The sequence below is a fragment of the Oculina patagonica genome, chromosome 12 (assembly GCF_052425735.1).
Source record: "Oculina patagonica isolate OP01 chromosome 12, crgOcupat, whole genome shotgun sequence".
NCBI lineage: Eukaryota > Metazoa > Cnidaria > Anthozoa > Scleractinia > Oculinidae > Oculina > Oculina patagonica.
Genome location: NC_135769.1, coordinates 14,999,603 through 15,023,352, shown reverse-complemented (window position 1 = coordinate 15,023,352; position 23,750 = coordinate 14,999,603). Strand labels below are relative to the sequence as shown.

General features: G+C 38.6%; 3 protein-coding genes across 3 annotated transcripts in view; 1 reads left to right on the top strand and 2 right to left on the bottom strand.

Moving 5' to 3' along the window:
* Positions 1–8,622: 8,622 nt before the first annotated feature.
* Positions 8,623–10,229, bottom strand: LOC144632895 (soluble calcium-activated nucleotidase 1-like). Its single transcript, XM_078491652.1, has one exon. The coding sequence runs from the start codon at positions 10,141–10,143 to the stop codon at positions 9,004–9,006; it is 1,140 nt and encodes a 379-aa protein (XP_078347778.1). The 5' UTR covers positions 10,144–10,229; the 3' UTR covers positions 8,623–9,003.
* Positions 10,230–13,160: 2,931 nt separating this feature from the next.
* On the bottom strand, positions 13,161–22,722 carry LOC144633070 (DNA excision repair protein ERCC-1-like). The gene is made up of 9 exons (XM_078491842.1): positions 22,247–22,722; positions 21,140–21,212; positions 19,940–20,043; positions 19,581–19,680; positions 18,294–18,370; positions 17,053–17,152; positions 15,492–15,563; positions 14,813–14,881; positions 13,161–13,469 (listed from the first exon to the last, which is right to left on the bottom strand). The coding sequence occupies exons 1-9, from the start codon at positions 22,690–22,692 to the stop codon at positions 13,389–13,391; spliced, it is 1,122 nt and encodes a 373-aa protein (XP_078347968.1). The 5' UTR covers positions 22,693–22,722; the 3' UTR covers positions 13,161–13,388.
* A 34-nt stretch (positions 22,723–22,756) lies between these two features.
* LOC144633069 (N-acetylglucosamine-1-phosphotransferase subunit gamma-like) overlaps positions 22,757–23,750 on the top strand; it is a 29,568-nt gene continuing 28,574 nt past the window's right edge. Inside the window, exon 1 of the mRNA XM_078491841.1 lies at positions 22,757–22,835. Coding sequence (XP_078347967.1) covers positions 22,772–22,835 — 64 coding nt within the window. The 5' untranslated portion in view covers positions 22,757–22,771. The remainder of the gene's footprint in view (positions 22,836–23,750) is intronic.

Here is a 23,750-nt window from a genome sequence, read left to right as displayed (position 1 = left end):
GAATGTTTTTATTTAACACGTGAAACACTATCTAAATTTAGTCATTGTCTATAGATACATAGGCATGAACAAAAGAAAACAAAGGATAAGATAAAGAGCCACTTGGCATGTGGAAATCAATCTTTATTATTATTATTATTATTATTATTATTATTATTATTATTATTATTATTATTATTATTATTATTATTAAGTAAACAGCATTCTTTAATTCAAATTCGAGGGTTTTTTTTATCGTTGATTCCTATATCTCGCACAAGTAGGCTAAACTGCTCATCAATAGACTTGTACGACATTTACATCACGTATAAACACTTTATAGATGTGCCGCTTTCTGATAAGTGTATAACATATAGATTTAGGCAGGCCTAAAGCGGAGCTCCCCATTTATTTAATTTTCACTGGAGCTTACAATGTTTTCATTCTGGTGAATAAGCGGCCAATGTACTAATGTTTACGGTGGTTTATAGGTGCAAGACAAATTTAAATCGCTCACGGTTAAACTGAATGTCTACGGTACGACAAAAATAATAATCTTAAACATGGCAAATGTCATTTCTCGTGGCACGAAAAATTACTTAAGAGTACAGTAAATTATCTAGCAATAGAAAATAGTTTCGCGATCCTGTTATAGTTTCGCTAACTAAAGAGAGCTTTATGCCTCTGTCCCTCCTAAAAATGCTTATGTCCCTCCAAAAATGCTTGAAAACTTCACTGAAACTTGTAGGAACAGAATTTTTCCTCCAAAAAAGGCTATGAATCAAAGAGCTCTTCGAGCCAGGACTGAATTTTTTTCACCAAGTTTTACGTTTGGTTTTCATATCTTGAACATATATGAGTAGCAGGTGATTCTAGATAGATCCATTGTTGATGAAGCTCATGTAAAACCCGATTTAGCTTTCGAATGCTCCTTCATGTACGACGCTAGCTCTACAGATAGACACGAAAGTCATCAATCGATTATGGCTCTCAATGTCCACTTTTATGGCGGTCGATTACTTTCTACACGTAATTGTCAGCAACATTTTGTTTCTTAGCTTCTTGTTTTTCTTGTCAAACCAATTTAAATGTTAAAGGCCGCCTTTATACGGCCGTCTTGCTTCACTCTTTCTACCATCAAACTATGGCCGCCATGTTGCACGACGTACGTACGTCTAGCAATAGAAACCCACGTCGTACGCGCCCGCGAACCATGCCGCTAGCCATGATGACCATGAAAAACCAAAATTTTCTTTGTGTATGGGGCTCTGCTCTGCGGCCCTTCGGGCCGCTGGGAGCTCCGCTAAAAACCCGCACTGAAAACAACTTAATAAGTCATTGCTTTTATTTGATTAGCCTGAGTTTCAGGCTTAATGCAGGGACAAAGCCTGGATTTTTCCAGAAGTACGCACAATTTTCCAAATCCACCATATAACAACACCTCAGTTCTGCATTTAATATGAGTATGGCTATGAAGTGGCAACTACGACCCTCGTCAAAAGTGTTGGCACAATTTCCGATTTTATTCCTTTCCTTTCTAATGTCGAGCTACCCAACATATTGCACAGACAATCCTCAGGGACGGACTATTATTTTTTTTTGGAGGGGGGATCAAATTTTCTGTGTGTTGCTGTTTGAGCAAAGAATTTCTTTCGGGCTGCGTCTTTCTGCAGCCAATTTTTTTGGTGTCCAGCGAACAACCGAGCATGCCTGTCTGTACCGGTATACCTACAAGCAAACTGAATTTTGTAAAGACAAACAGGTCTTTGGATCTGCGTATACATACCATGCAGTTATGAGTTTAGGGAATTTCAGGGTTTTCGTTAACCTTTCGAGTATATGGCGTTTTCCGTAAAATATAGCCGGTTTTGGGTCCAGAGGACCAGTTTACCTTTAGGGTGACCGGTAGCCACGATCGCCCCTAAGAACGACTGCGTGAGAGGCAAGGTGACCGGGGGCATGAACAGGTTTTCGCTATTAGGTGGTCAGGGGGCATGTTTTCCCGGGAAATTTAGGGAAAATAAACACCGGAAAACTCATTTCCTCGCATTTTGAACCCTAAAAACTCTGCCGGATATTGGTGATGACTTACACCAAATCGAGTTGCTCACAGAAAACATTTTCACTTGCCCTGATTGTCAAGGCGAGAAATCTCTGTTTTCTAGTCCTCTCCTACATGTCCTAGCTGACTATTTACTGTCTGCAAACGTTTTATTTTTCCCTTTTTGTGTCTGCAAACAATTTATTTGAAACCCTTACCCTTTTTTGCCCTTGCAAACAATTTTTTTTTTTTTTAATCCCCCACCCCTCCAAAAAAATAATGGTCCGTCCCTTAGCCACAAAGGGCTCAACATTGAAAGCGGGAAAGGGGCCTCTATAAATATTTGCATGACATTGATAAGTTTAAGGACAAAGTACCCGCATTTTTATCTTTTTAGAGTAAGCGTTCCAGTTACTTTTGTCTATGTTTGTAGGTCTTGAACCGAACGCGTAAGCATCAGCATAGTAACTTAGCGGACGCAGGGAAAATTTCAATTGTCGTTTTTCTGAAATGGCTGGAAATGAGTCTAAAATACGTATCATTCTAATAGAAGATAGAAAGATCCGACCATGTCCGACATTTGTTTCTTCTTGAATCGTGTAAATATGAATCGTGCCCCCCCCCCCCCCTCCCCTTGCCCCTATGCTAGCTACGACCATGCAGATGCTGTTCGGGAAAAAAAAACCCTCAAAGAACGGACTCGAGAGAGCAGCGGTAAATGGGCCTAACCCCGGTTTGTGTAAGCCTGCAGCATTTCTTTGAACTTTTGACACGTTGCGTCAACAGTTAGCTAACTTTGTTTACTTTTTTTAGTTAGTTGCGGTTCACAAAGTTGTTAATTATGACTATGACCTACGATTGATTGAAAAAAAAAAGGGTGGATACACTGATTCAGAGAATTGAAATTAAATGGAAATCATGTTGGCAATTAGCAGCGATCTGATAACGTCACTTTTGAAATTTGCTCTTAATTCCCTTCAAATTCAACACGGTAATATCTTGACATGTATTTTTTGCCTCCTTCTCGTCGTAGCTAACTGTACAACGATTGAGTGAGCATTATGGATATGGATTTGCATTGAGTCTTTATGCTTCGGTAGTCTAGTTTATTATCAGCTGCCAGATGTTATACTGAAACGTTTTCTAAAATAACGGTACGTGTTGTTTCAGACCTAAGCAGATTTCGTGAACACAAAAAACAAAGATAGATTGTGTGATTACATTCAATTTATGTTTTTTGGTTAAATCCCTTAAAGTTGTTTTCCTTTTGTTTCAGAAGTTTGGCAAGATGACAGCTATAGTACTTAGCATATAATAGACAATACTTTTCTTATTGAAATGTTACGGTTGGACTTACTAGTTTTATGTTTTTCGTTTTGGCCAACTTTGAACAGGAGGTAGCGATTTATGTCTTTATTACATTTTATACTTGCTGTGGCGAAGAAAATCGAATAGAAGATGACATTTGTACTGGCCTTGGCCTCTCATGTTAGCTTCATTCGGCTGAGTATCAATTTATATATACATAATCGTAAATGATGACACAATCGACTTCATTATTCATATAAATATGCCACTTTGTTAGAATTCCGTTAAAAATGAAATTCCTTGCCATCAAAAATGTCAAAAGTCCGTGTCCTCTAAAACGTGAACCTTGAAAACCGAACCGTTAAGATGGTAGTGTTCTATACTCCCAACTTCTTGCACTTGAAGAATTTGAAACAGCACATTCAAGGTTGCTTGGTTCCTGTGTCGTATTGAATGCTTTCGATACAGTCCTTCCAGCTCTTGCCTGTAGGACGCACTTTCCAAAAGTCTAGCAAACTTTTCCTCGTCACTGTATTTACGACCAGCGAATTTACTTAACAGAACAAAGCACCTTGCTTTGTCAGTCTTCATGGCGTTTTACCGCGGTATCCTTTACCATGCACAGCGGCACGAGCACGTTACTCCATACAGTATAGTTTATACTGAATTCAATGTTTCCTCACATTATCATAATTCTTCACAAATACCCTGCAAGGATTTATCCTTTCGCACTCGAAAAAACGGACAAGGCTGTAAGAGAGTTATTTACTAATAGTTAGTTTAAATCCAACGTTCAATTAACTTAGTGTAATGCAAACTTTACATACAAGATCAATATTAATTGAATAGAACAATACAGCATTTGCGTAAGTAGCTCCAATTATGAAATTATTCTCGCCTTATCTCAACCTTTATCTGTAAAGCAATGCTTTAATCATTTTACTGTGTCAGTTTGTGATTAAAATACACTGTCCATTGTGTTGTGCACAATGCTGTTAAACAACTTTCATAACTTGGTCACGCTAAGTTTAGGCCGGTTGATTGAAAAAAAGAAAACAATAATCTATATTCAACAATAATGAAAACATATTAATAATTGCGTCACAATCAAAATTAAGATATCTGCGAACTAAGTACAGAGTGCTTTCAATTAATGTTATAATCAATCCATTCATAGACATGCTCGTCGGTTTAAAATCGTGAGTATTTTCTGCAGTTCTATCCAATAAATTTAAAATTACTATTGACCACTTTTGGGATTTTTGCAAAATTCCATTCAGTTTTTATCGGACAGTTGCCATAAACAACGCCATCGAACTAAAGTGGCATTTTTTTGGAATTGGTGTAGTGTTTTTGTATAATTCATTGTGTTTAGGAAAACAAATACAAACTTGAACACTAAGTAGAATTGGGAAAAATTTAGATTTATTAGAGGGAAACAAAATTAACTGATTTAACTGGTAAACATTCCCGTGCAACCTGTTACCCACTGACGTCATAGATTTTGCAATGTAGTCAGCTCAGAGACTTTTGCCGGGAAACAGTTTTATTGTTAGATGTTATATGTGACCTCAGAGTAGCCAAACAACAAAACGAAAAGTGAAAAATAAAGAAAAGAAAAAAATGAAAATGATGAGAAAGGGAAAATTAAAAACCTGCAGCCGGAATGGAAGACACGAGATGTCGAAAAATTACATGTTATATGATTGTATAGCAAAGACTTGAGGCGGGGGTACACCTCTGAAGGCCGTTTTTCCACTGCCTAACTTGAGTTTAATCAGTGCGAATTTCTCGTGCGCGTTTCAAGCAATCCAACAACTCTATGCTCATTACACATATCTATGTTTCGATGAGTTTTGTAAGTTTTTGGGTGATTTTGGGGCATGTTTGGGAGGAGATAGTTTTTCTTAAAGGAATTCTCAAATTTAGAGAAAATTATAAGAAATATGGAAGATTTAATGTGATTTTAAAATTAGAATTTGAAGCTAAAAATTAGTAGATGGACACCCACACTCCACCTAAAACATGAACCTGGAGTGCTTTTGCGTGGAGGTCAACTGTCTGGTGGTTTTCCAAAATTAATTTTGTTTCTTCTACTCTTCTTTAAATCTCTTAATATTTCATTCAAATTCAAATTTACACTCGCTTTAGGCCCCGTCCATACTAATCTGGATAAATTTGAAAACGCATCTTTTTTTTGCTCTGGCCGTGACCAACTGTCCACACCAATCCAGATAAAATGTCCGCCGAAAACGGAACTTTTTGAAAACGTTCTTCAAAGTGGGTATTTGAAAATGCATTTTATCCTTTTTTGACCAAAATAGATGCGTTTTCAAATTTATCCGGACTAGTGTAGACGGAAAATATTTTATACGGCACTTTCAAATTTCTCAATTTATCCAGATTAACATGGACGGGACATTAATCTATATATATTCAGGAGCAAGAAGAAATTGAAAACGTATTTTCAGTAGTTATACTGGGTTATGTTTCCGTGGAAAACGATCCCTGAATCCCGCTAAATTTATCATTCTAACTAACATGGTCCAAAAGTTTGGCACGACTTGACCACTGGATACATCAAAATGTGTATTTCATCAACATCAGCGAAAGTTCTTGTTATTCTTTAAAGACCTCAAAACACTAAAGTCTTCCGTTTTTATATATAGTCACTCTAAATAATTCGTCATCCATCTTCTTAGCGAAGGCCTTCTCTCCCAAGGGCTGTGATGTCTTGAGCAATTCCTGTACTCGTTTCTGTAACTGGTTGCTTAAGGGGTGGGGTCACTAGCCTCACGCCCAACCCTCCTCCTTTCTCATCTGGGCTTGGGACCGGCAATGGCGGAGTAAGTGTAATTTTATCACACATTATTTTATATATAGTGTCTATTTTCTGGCATCCAAAACATCTTAAAATTTAATGGGCCTGTTTAAGATGGCAGACTTTGGAACTTGTGACAAAATGTTCGCACAAATTATGACGTTATCATTGATGTATCACCACAATTTTATACACCATCATGATGCAATTTTCATTACAAAAGGGTGCTTTTTCTCCCTAATCCTTCAGTCCCACAAAATGTATAAAAAAGGTAAATATATTGTAAAGAAAACTACACATTGACACTCTGTACTTTTCCTGTGGTAATTTCAATTGATTGTAGTCGTGGCCAGTTGACACTGAACTGACAGCACCTTAACTGTTTGGTCTGCTTTTTCTGTTATTTATTTTTTTCTCTCATTTGCTTTTTTAAGAAAATAAAAACAAAGGCAACTGTTAAATAGCCAGGGCAAATTTGAGCAAAGAGAGAAAAGACCTTACATTCAACAGACCAGGGCGCTTATTTAATTTTGGTGATTCAAGGGGGTAGGGCTTGGGGGGTGAGGGGTGGTACTCACAAGACAGTATGCTTATTCAAGGTGGGGTGCTTATCTCATACCCAATCTACAAACTGTGAATTTGGTTAAATCTGCTGTCAACTAGCACAACAACTCATTCATAACTCAAAACGAAAGGAAACTTGGTATACTGAGCACTAACATTGAAAGATGGCAGCATATTGCAGTGTCCGGATTGGAGTGGCAAGTGTTTATTACAATAGGTGGTTTTTGTAGTAAAGGCACTCTTTTTACAAAAACGCCCTCAAATGGGGACATGCCCTCAAAGAGGGCACTGCACTGAATGGTTATGATAAGGTGGTAATGCTCCCAGCCTTAATTCAATTACAAAAAGCTTGATCTGGGTATTTTCTAAGATTGATCTTAGGCTATCAAATTAACGCCTCTTTCTGACACAAACAGCCCACTACAATGGTATAACTAGGAGTAATCAGGGATTATGAAGTGCGTTCAAATGTTAATGGGTATTGAGGCTGGTGACATTTGACCATGAGGAGGCAGTCCGCGAAAGACTGTTTTTTGGTTTTCTCTTTTTGCCAAGGGCACAAGGGATATCTCTTAGCGACCTCTGTTGAATATGAAGTCTCTGTGTGAATTATCATTGTGGTGTAGAATCAAATTCTTGACCGATTAACCAATCACAATTGCCATGAAGCAGTAAACAAGTTCATAATCAAGCTTCATTGTAAAATCATTGCAGCTACTTGCAGAAATGATTGAGATTAAACTGACCGAATAGAGCAGAGGTGAGAAAAAAGGCCAACCAAGAAGACTATACAAAAGGCCATGTTTGTATGTGGGGAAAAACGTGTGCACGCACCTTGCTGTAGGAGTCTATGACATAACAAAAGCACACACCATGCTGGTCGAGTCTTTGTAGCTGGTACTTGACCCAAACCAAAAATTCAGTTTTCTCTCCTCTAAATGTTTGTGCCCAGTCCTCTTACAGGTTGAGTTTAGGTTGTGTTCCCCAATGTCAAAGGCAAAACCTCCTCAAATTAAAAAGACTGTTCAAGACCCTTTATTACCCAAGAATCACAGACTGATCAATATTTCAATTTCTTCATACCATGTAAACACGGTGTCAAACAGAAAAGATGAGGATAATGAAAATAATCCACTGGATCCAGTTGCTCAAAGGATGGTAAAAGCTATCTGTTGGAAAATTCACTACCAAGTGCTTAGCATTGTTTGCTTTTGTTAACATTCAACTAATAAAATAATGATGATTTATCTGGTGGATAGCATCATCCACCCTTAGAAAAACTGGGGCAAGGGAAACATTGTCTTGGGGCCCAGTTGCTCAAAGGGTGAATATATAACTGTCATACAAAACCTACTTCCATATAATCACTGGATAGTGATTTATCCAGTGGATAGCATTATCCATCCTTTGAACAACTGGGGCCTTATGTAATACCACTTTCTTGTAACTAACATTATAATGAATTTCAAAGAAGATATATTCATCATTAACTGCTGTGCTCTTGAACAGTTTTCATTATCTTTCATTTTGGATGCATCTGCTTTCAAGAAGTATCTCCTTTAAAAAATGTTTCCATTTTTATATGATATGCTTTACAGTTGTTGAGGAAGTGTCTGTTCCGGGGGGGCACTTCCTATATGGGCTATGGGGGTGCCGCTGGTGGGGTCCATTTTCCGCTGGACTGCTTTGGGTCGCCTTTCGCTTTTTGGGTGCTGTGGGGTCACACTTTTCCGGGTTGGGTCGTCGGCGGTGGCGTTTCGCCGGTCCGTTTTCTGTGTTCATTGACAACACTCCCAGAAACTGTGGGGTCGTATATTTACCCAAAGTGACTGATGGGTCTATAATGCCATGAATAGACTTAATGGGGTGGGGTTCTGAGGGCCAGCAGCACATCCCAACAAAAACCCAAGTACCCCCCGGGTGTCTGTTCTTGAGTTATCCACTTTAATTTACGTGTCTGATTATAGGCATCCACTTTGGCAAAGTGTCTGCAGTAAAGGTGTCCTCTTACAGAGATTATTTAAAGAAGTGTCTGCTTTAAAGCTGTCCACTTAAGAAGAGTGTCTCTTTGGAGATGTCCACTCAGAGAGGTGTCCACCACAAGAGCTGACTGCTTTGGAAAAGTGACCATGAAGAGGAAATTAACTGTAAAATAATTTCAGTTTTAATTATCCTCTTGAAGTTGTCAGTAATGTTTTTGGGCTATAAAAAATCTAGTTTGTAAAACCTTGTAATATACAGGTAACTGAAGATGAAAGAAGTACAACTAAAAATGAACTTCACGCCATTTTTATATAAATTCAATTCCTTCAAACTTATTGTTGCCAATATGGATCTCATCCATAATTGTTCTTCCATTTATATGATAAGCCACAATGTATGAACGAATAGTTCCCCTGTCTTCTTCTGTCTTCAGGGCGACAAACAAACTATCATCTGTGCCTGGGATGAACTTGAATGAAGAAAACCCATGAGTCAAGCTGAGTTCTCCTATGGTGCGAACTTGGAAGTTTGTGAAGTCTTCATCACAGGTTATCATGACATTTGTTGCCCGATGTTCGTCATCTTTCTCATTGTACATCTCATGGCTAGCTCTTCTTGGTAAGAAAAACCACTTCTTGTGTTTATCACTCCAGTTTGCTGCTTCATGAATCACATATCCAGGGTACTGAATCCCCAACGCCCCTCGCAACGCCTCATATTTGGACACCCAGTTATGATGGACAACATCACCATTGGGCCCAATGCTTTTCACCCACTGTGGGTTATGATTTTGAAAAACTCCCTCTGTGGTTGTCCATTCCTTTCCAAGGCCACCGACATAGAGAGTTTTGCCTTTGACAGCCATCCATTCTGCTTTAAAGCCCTTCGCCTCCGTGCCATCTCCGTCGGGTAAAATAACCCATGCAATAGTGTGCTTGTCCTGAATTTGAAAAACTACTCCGGTACGATCATCAACAGCGTACAGTTTGCCATTAAAAACTATCAGCTCTGACAGTTCCATGCCTCTTCCTTTTTGGGACAAAGTAGATGATAACACAACGAGATCTTTGTCCCATTCCACAGTGACCCGGCCGTTGTTAAGTAGTGTTAAATACCCGCGCTTGAAGTGGCTTGTCCATGTGTTCGCCTTCGAAGATGATTTTGAGTTTTCGTCTAGATCTGCAATCACTCCAATTCTGAACCTTTTCCCCTCTGTTGTGATCTCTGGACGAGTTAAAGGATACGTGTTGTTGTACTCTTTGTCACAAGCAGCCCTATGATAAAAGTCAATGCTCTGACTGTTGCCGAGGGAATGCACTTTGCTCTCGCCTGACATCCACCAGTATATTAAGCCAATAGTAAAGCTGATAGCGATGCCTATCAAAGCGCATTTACGAACAAGAGTTTGCAAATCGCTTTGAGTAGAGGTTCTGCGGTACGAAGGCATAGCAAGTTCACTAGTTTAAACTTAAAAACCGCCCTCAAACCTTAATACTTTCTTGCTTACTCAAGATATTACTGCTCTTCAGATTTTCGACTACTAAACGGCTGGGCCACCAGGCCTCACGTAACAAAGAGGATTGAGTTTTAGGTGAAAGACGAAACGCAGGGGTAGGGGGGTAGGGGGAGACTCCCACGTCCACGTATAGGTAATTTGTGAAGAACAGCTCCCGTTAACCGACTGTCGACATGTCGTCGTGTCGGTCAACTGTCGGCCGACAGGTTACCGACAGACTACCGACAGGCCACCGACAGGTTACCGACAGTTTCCCAAAACAGAAATTTTACTGTAAAACTGAGCAGTAAACACCGGAGTAAACCCGACGCAGAAAGCGATTAAAGCAGATAAGTCTTATAAACATTGTATTTCATTGTACTACGGTACTTACTACAAAACAAATCGACTCTTCGCCAAGATTTTCTTTTTTATACAAACTTCAATCTGTAATAAATATATCACCTACGTAACTTAAAGTCCACTAGGCAAGCAATGAAATCACGTTCGAAAATGATTGAATGATTGTATCCAAAACTCAGGCAAAAACAGTGCAAAAGCTTCTCCACACACGCACTTGCTGAAGTCGCCCTAGAATCCTGCGCCATGCAACAGGAGGCTCCTGCCATGCAAGGTATAGCCCAAAAAATTTCAGAACGTCCCTCTCTGGTCGCCTGCTTCCGAGAAGGACGTCTGAAAAAATCGGCTGCCAATGGCGTCCGGTGACGTCACTACACTATCTGTCGAGGCCAAAATGCCTTCAATAAAGCATTAAAGGGTATAGATTTGTTTTAATAGTGAACTGTTGAAAACTTACATACCCGGTTTTTGGGTAGTGACGTTATCGTTATTTTTTCAGAAGGTCTCTTCTCGGAAGCAGGCGACCAGAGAGGGACGTCTGAAATTTGGGCATTGCAAGGAACAGATATGACGTGACAACACGATCCTCGTCCCCACGGCCACTTGTTCCTCTTAGCCAGCCAAGCCTGGGGCACGAGGAACAAGGGGCTTTGGGGACACACGATTAGATAAGCCAAATTTTTAACAAAGGCAAATTTAAACCTAGTCAATCAAATAAACCGTTCTAAAATCCCTTACAATCTCTCAGTAGATCCTACGAATAGCAGCATTATCGTTTGCGGTCCCTTGCAGTTTTAGTCTTACTTTTACATATTTTTGGACCGTAGATCTTTTCAGATCCGATATGCTGTGCTTTTATTTAGCATGGTTTTGTCCATGCGCTTAAATGTTCGGAATGGCTGTGCCTACCACATTTAAGTTATTTTTAATTTGCGAGACTTCATCGTGACACTTTGAATTCCTTGTCCCCCGTAACACGTGATGTGGCAGCGCGTGATTCGGGGGACAAGTGAGTTCAAAGTACGGAACTTGATACAGTGTACGGGTTATTGGGCAATTTATTTGTGTTGGCTCTCTGAGCTGGCGTCATTTAGATTCGCTACATCGCACTGAAGAGTCCCAATAAGGACGAAATAGCTGTCTGCGGTTGCAATCCTGCTGTATCGGTTCTAGTCGTGGTGTTGTCTCGCTAAGTCTATTTTTCACGTAGTATGATCAGCCTTGCTTGCAGTTGTTTGTTATTTTGTTGTTAGCTTTCTAACAACCGTAACGTGATACTTTTGTTTGTTACAGTATACTTTTGGCTTTTTGCCAAACACTGTAACATGATACTATTGCTTTTCCAACTTTTGTAACATGATGCTTTTGTTTTTCTTGAAAAAGCCGTCTCCATTTACAGTGCGGACACTCGAACCATGAACGCTATGGCTTTATTTTTACTTTATTTGTACTTTATTTTCACTTAATTTTGACTGATTTTGTAGTTATTCTTTACATTTTTCCAAGACTAGCCAATCACAGCCGCGATTCGAACCAACGGCCGAGACATTTTTCTGCCTTTTTTCCAAGTTATTGTCAAGTGTCGCCGTGATTTCTCAGATGGCGGATAGATTTTTCCAAACTTTCCGCGTTTTTTTATCAATCACGGTCGGTCCGCTTCTTAAAATAGCAGGATATTTTACCAATGAAACTATAATAGCGTTTTCTAACGGAAATATTACTATCGCTTTTCATTTAAAGACAACAAACAAATGAAACGCAACATATATTTCGGGGGCAGACGTCAAAAACAACATTAGGAACACAACGTAACATTTACTGTAATACACTGTTTACAGGAAAACAGAATCAACATTTATTTCCCCTTTATAAACTACAATTTGATTGCTTCAGATAGTACCTGAAACCTGATTGGTGTGACAAACATACTTCACTGACTGACTGACTACACGGTCCAATACGCCGGCTAAGAAGTTATTTTTGAAAAAATAACTCAAAAACTACTAACTAAGAAAACTAAAGGTGTGTGGAGTTTGCCCCGTAGACAAATAATCCTAGGTACGGCCCTGCACTAGTGGCTGATAAAATCTTAATAGCCAGGCCTATCAGATCTATCTAATAATACAATAAGGATAGAAAATTGTGATCCAGGTGGAAAATGGCATAATCCTAGCCTTGTTCCCTTCCTTTCCTCAAAGGTGATGAAAGACTGGGGAGAAATCATGTGAATGTGACAGGGCAGGCTGGGAAGAGCAAAGGAAGAGTAGTCCACCCAGCCTTCCCTTGATCCAGTGAAGTTGCTCAAGGATTAAAAATAAAGGATTTAAGTGTCAGAGAGGTGCAAAGAATATTTTGGGTTATATATTGGTACTCTTGGTATTTTGGAGGATCATAAATTTTTTGTAAAATTTTTACGTTGACAGATCAGAGTCTAGTTCCAAATTTGAAGGAAGTTTTTTTGGTTTAAATCTATAGACAGTATTGGGGAAGAGGTAAGGAAAAGATGAAAGTTGTTTTTTCTGAAGCATAAAATCACAAATAATCCTCAAAAAGTGCCTTATCAGTCTTGGAGGTTGGGTACCTCCAATAAATTAATTCAAGACATCAAATATAAAAACAATAAAATAATTGATTTGGAGTTAAGTGTGTGACATTTTACATTATTTTCTATAGTCTGAAACTTATGACTTCGTTGCAAAGATTTTTTCAGTGTGCTGTTTCATTGCATACCTGACATGGCTTCTATTAGCAGTAAGATCAGGGTTTGTGCCAGGTGCCATGCACTTTATTTAATACAAAATATACAGACTGAACATACAGACGAAAATAATTTGATATTACAGCATCTTATCATCTTCTGTTTCTTTTGATTTCTTGGCAACAAATGGCTGCTGAATCAGGTTATGTAGACGCTGGGCCTACAACAAAAATAAAATATTGTGAATGTACATGTAGACTATAAAAACATGCCAAATTTAATACAGTTGAAAACACAGGTTGCCATGTCAAATAAGAGTCAAATAAGGTATTGAGTGAAAAATATGGTATGATCATCACTTTGACAAAATTCTCATTAATGTTCACTTTTTAATTCCAAAAGCAATTTAAGTTGGTGTTTATAAAATGAATGTCATTTTAATTTTGATATGGAAAATAAACCTACATGTACACATGCGGTGGAACGTTTTTCTGATGTATAATAATTATTGTTTCATTGATGTAATGTATATGAAATGAATCATATATGAACTGCGGATGTATATGAAAGTGATAAATGATCGTCGCAGTGAATTTCCAATTTAAGCAATTGGAATAAAGAAGCCTGAAAAAAATTCAGGGCTTCAACGGAATTCGAACCCGTGACCTCCGCGATACCGGTGCGATGCTCTACCAACTGAGCTATTGAAGCCACACATTGGGAGCGAGGTCAATTGTGAGTTCATATTTTCCCGCGAGAGGAGTGAAATGATGTAATGTATATGAAATGAATCATATATGAACTGCGGATGTATATGAAAGTGATAAATGATCGTCGCAGTGAATTTCCAATTTAAGCAATTGGAATAAAGAAGCCTGAAAAAAATTCAGGGCTTCAACGGGATTCGAACCCGTGACCTCCGCGATACTGGTGCGATGCTCTACCAACTGAGCTATTGAAGCCACACATTGGGAGTGAGGTCAATTGTGAGTTCATATTTTCCTGTGAGAGGAGTGAAATGATGTAATGTATATGAAATGAATCATATATGAACTGCGGATGTATATGAAAGTGATAAATGATCGTCCAGGAATTTTTATTTTAGTGCCCGGTTCGCGGGGTCCGGGTTCGTCCCTGCCTTTCGGCTTCTTCCTGCTTGTTCCGCTCTCCCTCTCTCCCTTTCCTCCTCCTCTCCTCCTCCCTCGCTCGTCCGCCGCCCCCCTGTCCTCACTCTCCCCTCCCCTGCTCCCTCCCTCCTCTCGCGTTCTCCTCCTCACTCCCATTGTCCTGCTCAGTGCATCCCCTTCCGGTCACGTTCTCCGTGCCCATCTTCCCTTCCTCTCCCCTCTTCCCCCTCCCTCCCTCCTCACCCTCCCCCCCCCTCCTCCCCCTCCTCCCATCGAGATCATTTATCACTTTCATATTGTTTCATTAGAGACCACTTTGTGGGTATTCTCCCCACTCCAGCTCATGACTCATTGAATTTTCAGTGGGAAGGAGCAAGGCCCTGGCACAGTTTCACATCATAATGTCAGGCTCCTGAGAAAGTGACTAGTCAAATACCTTAAGAGGTCCAAATCCTGGAAGCAAAGCAAGGTCTTCCTTTGAAATTGTTGCCATGTTAGCAAGGGACTGTAAGAAAGTTTAAAATAAAGGGTATTTAATTTACATGACCTGCACAATCGTATCACTCCATAATTTGTGGATGTGTCTGTAAGAAGGTTAAAGAAACCAGAATTCATGACAATCGTTTGAAATCCTCTATAATATTCATTATAGTGCAGATACTTGGCTCTGTCTCTTTGGTGTCCATATATATGTAAGAGGTTCGAACTGCATTTAATTCTTGTGACTGTATACATGTATGTATATGTACTAGTATAAAAACAGAAGATGTGTCAACTTAGTTCTTGTTCTTCAAATGAGAGCACACCCATCAAGGTTTTAAAGGTTTATCTCCTGAAAATCAAATTCCATCAACTAGCAAAGGAAGAAATGGTGATGTTACAAATATAATCTGGATAGAGTTAAAAGTTACACATGAAGTGAAGAATTGCATGCCATAAAATGTTTCCTAATAGTTGTGTTTATAAGTCAGAATGAATTGATGACGTTATTCTTACTAATATTTTTCCATAGTTACTTAAACTTGTCTGTGTCTTATTTTCCAAGTACATTATTTTGTTTGCATAAAATGAACTAAAGCATTCTGGGAATGGTTACATAATGCTAAAGCTCTTACTCCAAATGTACAGCTGAGAGAGACCACATCTGTCTTGTTGATTCCCTTCACTGTGGTAAGGCAGTCAGTGAGCTGAATAAAGGAGAAAAAATACATTTATCTTCATGACTGGTTCCATAGAAAGCAATTAGCAACAGTCTCATCAGCATCATCTGTCCTAATCACGCCAATGGACGCACAAGGCCTCTAGCAACAGTCTTGCTTTGCCAAAAATCTTGATCACGTAAGTCAAGAGAAACATCTATCTTACAAAAAGGTATAAATACACATATGAATCAAAACTGTAGTGTTTCCCACCCAGACACAGTTATTGGATAGAGAGAAATTAAGACAATACCAGGGACCCCAATTTTAACAAAAAGGGAGCAAGCATAATTTAGACTGAATCAGACTCCAGTATTACCACACTGTGTATCATGTCCATATACATGTTTTTGTTTGTTGTTAAATGAATTGGTTGTGAAGGTGTGGTGGGCTAATCATTAACATGCCAGACTCTTCATTATCAAGTCAGAGCAAATATGGCACTAGCAAGTTTATTGAGTTAGGATAATATGCAAGACAGCGAGCCATGCGAGCCAGAAATCCCAAATCCCAAATCCCAATAAAAGGCTAACCGCAAGCTACCTAAACTAACTGTAGGCTAACCAGAGTACTATTTAGGCTAACTGGAGTGATTTGTAGGCTAACCGATGTGTTATTTAGGCCCCGGGGGGGGGGGGGGGGGCACTCCCATACATGAGCTATATAGGTATGTGCCGCTGTGAAAGGTATGGTTTTCAAGCAGTTTAGTCTGGGATAGGGTATAGAAATCAGAGAGTTTTGGTCTAGAAAAGGGTAGCATTTGCCGGGAAACCGATCGACGGTATGACGAATATAGTCCAGAAACTCGGAAGAGAAAGAGGCTTTCCTAAACATAAATAAAATCATCGCAGCATCGTTGTTCACAGATGGTTTTCCATTAAAATACTGATAATGATACAGTTCTAACAAAATGCAAGTCTGGGATAGGGTAGGGATTTTCAGTGTCTAGTCTAGTATAGGGTTGCAAAAATCAACTAAACATGGTCTGGTATAGGGTAAGGGCTTCAAATTCCCAGCGGCACACCCCCACCCAAAAATATACCGGGTGCCCCGCCGGGATTTAGGCTAACCTGAATGGCTTGCATGGCTTGCATGACTCGCGAGGCATGCAAGCCGTGCGAACCAGAAATCCATAATCCCAATAAAAGGCTAACCGCAAGCTACCTAAGCTAACTGTAGGCTAACCAGAGTGCTATTTAGGCTAACCAATGTGCTCTTTAGGCTAACCGAAATGGCTCGCATGGCTCGCTGGCTCGCAGATTATCCGAACCCAAGTTTATATCCCAGGGTTCTCCCTGTGAACTGGCACCTTCTCCTTCTGATGAGGCTTCAGTGTCCGAGCTACAAATCTGAGAGCATAATGGTAAAAGTACCAACCTTTTTTTTTGCCTGAAGCAGGTTTAATCAGACCAGTCAGGTCAATATGGGTCAGGATGGGGTTGGGCGTGAGGCTTGCTACCCCATGTCCTTTACATACCTTACTAAGATAATCTCCTTCACTTTGTCCAAGTAGGGCATCAGGTGGTTTGTTTTCATAAACTTTGTAGGTTTCAATGTATCTCCCTGCCTCTTCTGGACTACAAACATTTGTCAAGAGATAAGCTTAGGGGCTCTAGACAACGGTAGCCAACTAGCCACAGGCCAGTAGAAATGCAGTTTTGGCTAGTACTGGTAGATTTTGGGCTTTCACTAGTCAAAATGGCTAGTAAAAATTTCAGGCAGATTTGTGAATTTAAGAAACAACAAAAAACTCTAAAATAACAGAACTAACAAGGTCAGTGTTGACATAAATCAAAAGATTTGAACAAACTTAAATTACCGGAAAGCAAACAAATGATAATTTAAAAAAAATATTTTTTTAAAAAAAAAAAAAAAAAAAAAAAAAAAAAAAATTTATAATTTTTGGAAAAAAAAAAAAAAAAAAACCCCCCCCCCCTTTTCCCCCAAACCCTCTTAACAAAACCGGGAAAAAAAAAAAAAAAAAAAAAAAAAAAAAAAAAAAAAAAAAACAAAAAACAAAAAAAAAAAAAAAAAAAAAAAAGAGAAAAAATAATTTTTACTTCATAGGCACTTTAATGTAGACTTTTTTTGCGATGAAAGTGACAAGTGAAAAAAAACTGTTTCTGCCAATTATAAGTTGCCTGGGAATGTTGACCGGTGATCAGGTAAGGTTGCATGAACAACAAGGACAAGAGGTCACGTACATGGACACTTTAAAAAAAAGCATGTATGTATACATACAAGATGAGGTTCCGATGGATTTCCCAGATTATTTGTCAATGTGGTGGTTGGGAGCAAAGAAGCCAGGGTAAGACCCAGTGAAGACAGAAAAGTGCCTCTGTCGAAACATGGTATTTTGCCTTCATGGAAGACAGACTTTCCCTGTGTTGAGATGGTGCAATATTCTAGAGTGTTTTGTCTCAGGTGGCATCATGATGGTAAAAAAATAATAAAAAAATAAAAACCATGCTTGAAAGTTCTGGCTAGTAGAAAATTGGTTTTGGTTAGGGAAATCAAAAGTGTCACTAGCCCCTGGGCTAGTTAGCAAAAAAAGTGGCTATATGTTAAATGTTAGATTGTCTTTGGAAAAAGTTACTGTTTCTGAACATAAAGTTCTTTGAACATATTAATTATTTCCATGTGTAATTAAGTGATGCAATCAAATAAAGAAAATACAAAATTTATTATGTCTACAAATAACAAAAATTAACAATGTACCTCCAAGCAAGCATAAGAGTACAGTCAGCCATCATTGCCATTTTAGCTAGCTCCCTTAGAGTCTGATGAGGATCTTTCTAGACAACAAAGGAGTACCGGTAAAATTTATAATTTAAGCTTCACTACATATGGCCAAAAAAAGTGGCATGTTGAAGCAGAATATTTTCACGCCATAAGTTGGTTTTGTTTCATTTAAGGGGGGTCCTTCTTAACTACCAATTTGTTGCTAAGAAAGATTTCCGACAGTCATTTTTTGGAAACCAAACCTACTAGAGACCAGATTTTTGCACAACTTTGTTCTTTTGACGAGTTCTTCAAGAGTTTCAAATCACCGCCATATTCGACAAGTCACGTGACCGGAATAGTAAAAACCATAAAACTGAAAGGGCTTATAGATCTGAAAATTAAAATCAATGCCAACAGATAAAGAATGTTCACGTGCCTAATGCTTCATATGGTTTTTAGGAAATTTGCATTATTATTAAAGTTATGGCGTAATAAAGGCTTGTATTTTCAGACTTTCTTCAGTAGCATCCCATTCTTACATGTTAATGGTAATTCCATACAAAGGATTATGAAGAAGGATCTGTTATCTCTAATTCTTTGAAAAAATCGAACTTTACCTTTCTCTCAAAAGTTTTAGGGATTTTAAATTCTAGCGGGCGGTTTGGGACTGGCACTAGTTTTGCGCACGCAATATCAATTTTTTCCCTTATGCAGTTGTCCTCCCCACCAAAAATTCACTGTTTAGCATTGCAGAATGCTCTGAAATAGCTTGCCACCAAAAAACATCTTGAGCAATTCCTTAGCAACTGCTCTAGATCTGTCAGTAGTTAAGAAGGACCCCCCTTAACCATAGGTTGCTTTATTGCCTGAGGGAGACATTTTCTCACATACATGTACAGTGCCTCTGTGAACACACATGATATAAGGTTGCTGACAAATTATCACTAAAAGTCAAGGTGTATTAGGACCACCTGAAAGTTAAATAATATGCTTGGCTTCAGGTGGGGATATGTAATAGCAGTCCAGAATATCATCCTATCCAACTCATTATTCTACAGAAACTGGACAAGTGCCATTCCTATTGGTCAGTCAGCAACACAAAATAAAATGCACTAATTTTAACTAATATCTTGTTGATCTTTAAGGAAAGGTTACAGTGTCCAAGGGAGAAGGAGAGAAAGAAGATTAATAAGAAAACAACTCAAATCTTAATACAAATTAAAATTACGAGACAAATTCAATGCGTTCATTATAAAACATATTTATTTTCAACCACCATACCACATCAACTTGAACCAGAAGAATTCTCAGTTCATATCTCTGTCCAAGCTGTCGTAATCTTTCATGAATATACTCTGGATTAAAGTGATGGTATCTTAAACTGCAAAGAAATGCTTTTGTTACATTGTACTTATTTTTATTTAGTCAGGCACAGGAAAAAATTAATTAAAACTAAAAGCAAAACGTAAACCACAACATGGACAGAGTTTTAATAATGTTCTTCATCAGATATAAGGATAGTGGTTGTTAACAAAACAAGAAAGAAAAAACAGTTTATCAACACAATGCATGCATAACTTGATGATTTTGTGATGTAATCTTTATATGATTTAGCCATGTTTAATAATTGAAATCCATACCTCAGGAATAAAGCACAAGTTGTTGGACCAAGTACATAATCTGGAATAATGTCTCCCATCTCCCATGGAACATTCCTGACATACTTTAATACAGGATTTCCTTTCTAAATATAAAATAATAAATTCAACTAATTAAAAGCTAATATACAGATAAATGACTATTGATGTCCCATAAAATAAGATAAAATTTAGATAAGATAAGACAAGACAAGTGCTGTCAACTGAAAGTATTTAGCCCGAGTAGGCCAACTGGGGACACTAAACAAGAATCTAAGTAAACCTGTAAGACTAAATGCTAAAAGCAAAGAATAAGTTTGTAAGTAGAGCGCACATAAAAATATTTGTTCAGAGTGGATTTCTTAAATTCATTCCTCATCAGAGTCTTAGGTCGTTTCTTCTCAGCTAATTTCCAGAGAGCATTTTTATGCCAATTATTAGCCCCTCAGGATGTAAGCTTCTCAAGTCCACCCAAAACCCCTTTGAAGTTGTATAAGCCCAGGGATTATAGCTGACATTTTAAGGTATTTTTTAACTTACTTCTAATAAACTACTTACAGTTGAACATGCAAACTTGGAGATTTATAGACAATATTTGTATTATTTTTATACATTTTTAAAGGATTTATTATAACTCAAATTGTGCAACACAGAACTTTAATAATGAGACAATAAAATAATCAAAGAGACAATAGAATAATCAACCTCAAGAGCAATCAGCATAAAACGTCTCTTCCTTACAAGATTCATTACAAAAGTCATGACTACCGGTAAGACAGCCAGGAGAGAAAATCAACCATTCAGAATGCGATTCAATAGTAATTTTTCAGTATCAGACAGGGTAATAATTTTAGCTTCTATCACTCTTTCTTAATCATAAACCTGAATGTTAAATCTTGTATCATTCAAGCTTACTCAGGACCATATAATTGGGAAAATATCCACCTTCTGTCTATTTTAGTCAACAGACCCTGCTGCACTAAATTCATTTTGTCAAGACCTAAGACTGATATTCTCCCAGGTCAAGGTCATGGCAACAGGTCAATAATTCTGATATGTCAAAACTCTATCTAGGCTCTGTGGCTTAGGACAATAAAACAATAAACAAATTAAATTATCTCTTATTCCTCGACCTCAATGAGATTATTTTTGTTTTATTCACGGAAGCCTCAGAGCCAAGTTAATTTTAGTTTACTTTATTACCTGTCTCGGATTAACAATAATAGAATTACTTTTTGTCTTGGAGCTTACAGGACCTTTGACATCTATAGTTGACCTGTATGTGATACAGAAATTCAAATGTCATGACTGAAAAACATAGCTAAACTGTAAAATAGGGGCAAATTTACAGAGTACAAGGGTGGGAAGTCTTGTTAGTTAAAGCAGTACCATTGGAATTGGTCATCTTTATCCCCATATAAATCTAGCATCTCAAAAAAGATGCAAACCTTCCATCTCTGATCTTATTCTTTTAATCTTCCAACTCTTAATTCCCCGTGTTTCATCACCTGCACACAAGGGATTAACTCCCTGACCGTAGCACTGGGGATAGCCAGTGAAACATCACTGAACAAGTTGTGGGATGGCCATCCTTGATACTTGGAACTTAGATGTGCGGTGAGACCCAGGCATTTGGGGGGGGGGGGGACAAAGAGAGGGCTTTAAAAAAAAGAAGGAAAGCACCAAACTTCACAGGAACTTCCACAGTTAGGGGTAGAAGGAGGGCTCTGACACTCACAATTTTGTGTTGGCATCTTAAGGATGGAAGGATGGAAGGAAAAGCTATCCCCAAAACAGCAGTTCATTGGACACTAGAAGGGAAAAGACAGCGAGGACGACCAAGAACAACTTGGAGGCGGACGATGGAAAGCGAACTTAAAACCCTTAACTACACCTGGGGAGACATCGAAAAGAAAGCTCGTGACAGGCATGTGTGGAGAATCTTTGTTGCTGCCCTTAGCGCCAATGGCGTATAGGGCAGTAAGTAAGTAAGTATCCTAAGAATATGTTTTCCAACATCCCTAATATTTTGTTGGCTTCTTTGAAACAAAAAAAAAACCTAAAAATGAATGCCTGTCACCTCGCCACCAAGCAACTCGCCACCAAGCGAAGTCACCTCGGCTCATGGATTAAAGAACGAGGAATACACCAGTTTTGGTGGCGAGTTGGTTGGTGACGAGATTCCCTGGTGGCAAGGTGACCGGATACCAAAGTGACCACTGTGCAGAAGTGTGGAGGTGTTGGTGAGGGGAGAGAGCAATGATGTCTTATTACTAGAACTATTACTAGGTTATCTAGAACTAGACATACTCTTTCTCCTTTATCTTTGCAACTGTCTCTTTAAAGTGACTTGTATCCTCTAAAAAAGCAAATGTTTCTCGAAATGTCTTTGCTGTCGTTGGTTTGATTGAGCCAGAGCTGGTAGTAGCTGCTGCTGCGTGATTGTTCTCAGATCGATTCGAATTACTTTCCTTACTTAAAATATCCTGATTTGGAACAAAAGTTTCGTTTACTATCCTTTGATCATTCCGTTCTGGCTTATGTGAACTTTCTGCACGGCCGTTGGTTTTGTCTCTTTTATGATCAGTATTAACGTTAACATCCGTAGTCCTTGAGCAAGTGTCATCCTTTGTTTTTTCTATACTTCTGTTGGATGTTTTGTACGTATTAAACAATGGTTTTGGCTTTAACACTTGGCTTTCCCTGTCCAAATCCTCTACAGATGGAACAGTAAATTTCCTCTTCATTGCCGCCATTTTGAAAGTCGAGTGATGTACTGGGACCTAAAGTACGTCTGCTGTGCATAAATTACGTGGGCATGAGTAAGAAAACAAAATGCCGGCGCTGTGTACAAGATCTAGATTTCTTTTGACTTTGTTGTTTTTCTTGTTTGTTCAAGGTGAGTTCCTGGACTTAAGTTTCTTTCGCACGAAGAAAAGAATGTTTTAGCAGTTTTAGTCATCAATTGAGGAAAACCTCAAATAACACTTTTCTTATCACATCCTGCAACGGCAGTCATGGTCTGTAATCCATCGTAAGATAGTCTGTTCAAGGCGTTTGGTTAGTTGTGAAGCACAAACAAAAAACGAAAACGGGATAAGGCAAATTGACGCGGTTTTCGGGAAAAATTGTAGACAAAGTCAAATGTATGGAAAATTATAAAACGTAACTGAATGCTTTCTAGCCCAGCTACATCCTTTAAACTTGGTGAATAAAAACTTTTGCCTTGTGTCTTAACTTTACAATTCATAAGTTGTCCAGAATTCGATTTTTGTAAAAAATATTTGCCGTCGGTTTCCCATACAAACACTATAATTTCTACCCGCTTTGCCTACCCGTCAAGATGGCGTGATACTACCAAAACAGGTAGAGCGTGAATTCAAAAATGTGTAACGGTTGTTTTTGGGGCTAAATGGCAACAATCTGTGCTGTGGCTTTGCTTGTCAAATGAAAAAGGCAAACACATGTGGTTACATTCCTTTGCGTTCTGACTTCGTTGTTCGCACCAAAAACAACCGTTACAAATGTTTTTGAATTCGCCCTCTACCTGTTTCAGTAGTAAATGGTCCTCGGGCCACCATCAGCAATAATCTTGTCAATTGTACTGCCTCTTAGGCTGTCATCGATTGGTTTTCCTGATATATATGTCCTGCCTTTGCTGTTTACAGAGAATGCCACCATCGAAAGCTTCATCAAATGTTGAATGAACATTCAGGAATGTGACTGCATACGTTCACCTTTTTCATTTGACAAGCAAAACCACGTGGCGCAGATCGTTGCCGTTTGGCACCAAAAACAACCGTTACGAATGTTT